This window comes from Bos grunniens, chromosome 6 (assembly GCF_055505025.1).
Source record: "Bos grunniens cultivar Pamir isolate PY7600 chromosome 6, Bosgru_T2T1.0, whole genome shotgun sequence".
Taxonomy (NCBI): Eukaryota; Metazoa; Chordata; class Mammalia; order Artiodactyla; family Bovidae; genus Bos; species Bos grunniens.
Genome location: NC_141170.1, coordinates 84,970,094 through 84,973,003, shown reverse-complemented (window position 1 = coordinate 84,973,003; position 2,910 = coordinate 84,970,094). Strand labels below are relative to the sequence as shown.

Genomic DNA, 2,910 nt, shown 5'->3' with positions numbered 1-2,910 from the left:
CTACATCAGAGGCAGACTCTTTACTGTTGGAGGCACCAGGGAAGTAGGACTCCATAAAATTCCCTTTTGCAAAGTACCTTTTAGAGCTTGAACTATGCAACCCTGTATGAAACACCCAGGAAACCACTAACGTATCTTTAAAAGATGGTTTTGCTCTCAACTTATAATATCTGCTGATATGAATATATAATAAAGTACTTCTATCTACTTAATAAGCACTTTACACGGCACTTACTCTGCATCAGTTATTATCCTAAGAACCTTGTAAATACAAGCTATTTACTCCACAGTAATTCTGAGTAGGTACTATACAAGAAGCCTGAGCATGAAGTTGACTATCTTGTTTTAGGTCAGTTCAACAGATAATAAAAGGTGAAGTCAGGATTTGAACCCATGCTGACTGGTTTCAGGCATAATATACTAAGATGCCTCTGCAAACATATATTCAATAGCAATATTCACAATCTCCAATTGTTTTCCAGTCCTGCTAAGACTCTTCAGTTCAGTCGCTCAGTCATGTCTGAGTCTTTGCAACTCCATGGACTGCAGCACGCCAGGTTTCCCTGTCCATCACCAACTCCACTAAGACTCAAGGCTCATTTATAGGAAACCAAGGTTTACATAGATAAATGGATATTGTGGGAATGTATGATACTTTATTATTTCAATTTGTCAGCTGAGCACTAAAAGTCGATTGTTTCCGTTTAGCTTCTTACCTGCAATCTGAACATTCTGCCATCAGGTGGTGCCCTTTTTATGGTTTGTGACCTGAATGGAGAAGGTTTCTTTATTCTGTCAATGATTCATTGACAGACTTCACAAACAGACTATCTACTCAGTTTTCCTTTAGAGCAAACAAGGAAAAAAAACTCTATAAAAATTTAACTGTATGAAAATAGCTTAATAAATATAATAAACTATTAAAAATCACTAATATCTCATTTATGATTAGGATTTTAACTCATTTTTTTCTTTGGAAATTATTTTTTTTAAATTTCCAAAACTTTCCACTCAATGTATCTAGTTAATTGCCATTATAAAAGGAACCCCAGGTTTTGCGCTATCACTTGAGGTAAAAAAACAAGAAATCTATTGGCTAGTTTGTCTCTAACATGTCTGATCTGCACTTTTCTTTAACTGTAGCAACAAAGGCAGCAGCAGCAACAAACACCTTGAAAACATTAATGATATAGATATCTTGTTCAAATGGCTTTGCATACTCAAGCTCTTTTAATGTTCGCAATAACCCTATGAGGTAGATATTGTTATTACCTCCCATTTTAAGGATGAGAAAACAGAAGCACAATTTCTAATACTTTGCCATTGCTATTACAGGAGCTTGTAAGTGACCCAGCTAGTATTTTCTCCAGGCCATTCTCCTCACTAAACTGTTTTGTCTCTCCAGGTGTGCAATCTATATGCTACGGATTCCTGGAGCTTCCACAGTGTTTCACATTTTCTTTCTTTGGTTTTCATTGCAAAACGGCAAGGATGCTTAGGGAGCAGGAGAAGGAAGCCACTGAGTGACCACCAAATTTTCCTCTATTTTTTTTTTTTAGTTTCAAGTATACAACATAGTGATTCAACATTTATATGCATTATGGATAAACTGCTACAGTAAGCTGGTTGCTGTACAAAGTTATTACAATATTATTATCTATGCTCCCTATGCTATATATCTGTGTGAATTATTTATTTCATAAACTTGTACCTCTTAATTTCCTTCACCTGTTTTGTCCAATTCCCCGCCTCCCTCCCCTCTGCTGACCCCCAGTTTGTTTTCTGTATCTATAAATCTGTTTTGTTTGTTTAGTTTCTTTTAGATTTCACATATAATTAAAATTGTTTGGTATTTGTTTTACTCTGTCCAACTTATTTCATCTAACTTTCTTGATTAATCCAAGCATTTATGAATTATATCTAGATAAAGAAATGGTTTGAGTGTGTACCCTATGCAAGGCAAAAGTAGAAAGCAAAAGACATGAGGAGTGAGTACACAGAGTATTTCTCCAGACTTTATTGCTTTTATTTTTTTAAATAAGTTGTTGCTATTTTCTGATAAGAAAGATGTACAAATTGGGCAATTTTTTTTTGAGAAATGTGTTGCTAATGACCTCACATAATTTAAAACTCTCTTAATTCAATGCAAATATTGATAAAGATTGATGGGTATTTTTGCATATTTTCTAAAGAGATATATTTCTGTAGAAATCACATAAAAACCATTTATTATTCAGTTGGCATTTTAAGTTTGACTTTATGCTTTTCTTTATGTATTTCTAATACAGAGGTTTGATATTATTTCTAGTTTTTTGGAATAAATTGAAAATGTATTATTTTACATTGATAACTTTAAATCACCTAATTTAATTTTACATAAAAGTCAAGCTCACTACACATAAAACATTAAGTGATGAAGATAAACTGTTTCCATGACTACATTAATTCCTCATCTTTAAAAATCTGTCAACACTTAATCACGTTGTATATAAATGTACAATTTAAAATTAGTTGATGGTTTGACTCCCATCAATAATTAGCAATAGAAAAAGCAAAAATATTAACGACCACTACTGAGTTTGGCAGAAAGTTTAAACAGTCTGACATGGTACTGAAGCTGACTAAACTAAAGAGAAGCTGTAAAATTATGAGGAGGTATAAAGCCACCTCCCGGCTTCCCAGGTGGCACTAGTGGTAAAGAAACCCAACTGCCAATGGAAGAGATTCAGATTTGATCCCTAGATCAGGAAGATCCCCTGGAGAAGGGCATGGAAACCCACTCCAGTATTCTTACCTGGGGAATCCCATGGACAGAGGAGACTGGGGGCTACAGTCCATGGGCTTGCCCAGTGTCGGACACGACTAAAGTGCCTTAGCATGCATGTATGCATGAGCCACCTCCCTGTCGTC

The 2,910-nt window shown here is 35.0% G+C and overlaps 1 protein-coding gene across 17 annotated transcripts in view; it reads right to left on the bottom strand.

Annotated features, from left to right (window-relative positions):
• CCSER1 (coiled-coil serine rich protein 1) overlaps positions 1-2,910 on the bottom strand; it is a 1,487,998-nt gene that overhangs the window by 476,452 nt on the left and 1,008,636 nt on the right. The window contains exon 11 of one of the 17 annotated variants that reach the window (XM_086406522.1): positions 717-768. The exons of the other annotated variants lie outside the window; for them this stretch is intronic. Coding sequence (XP_086262648.1) covers positions 739-768 — 30 coding nt within the window. The 3' untranslated portion in view covers positions 717-738. The remainder of the gene's footprint in view (positions 1-716; positions 769-2,910) is intronic. 17 annotated transcript variants of the gene reach the window in all.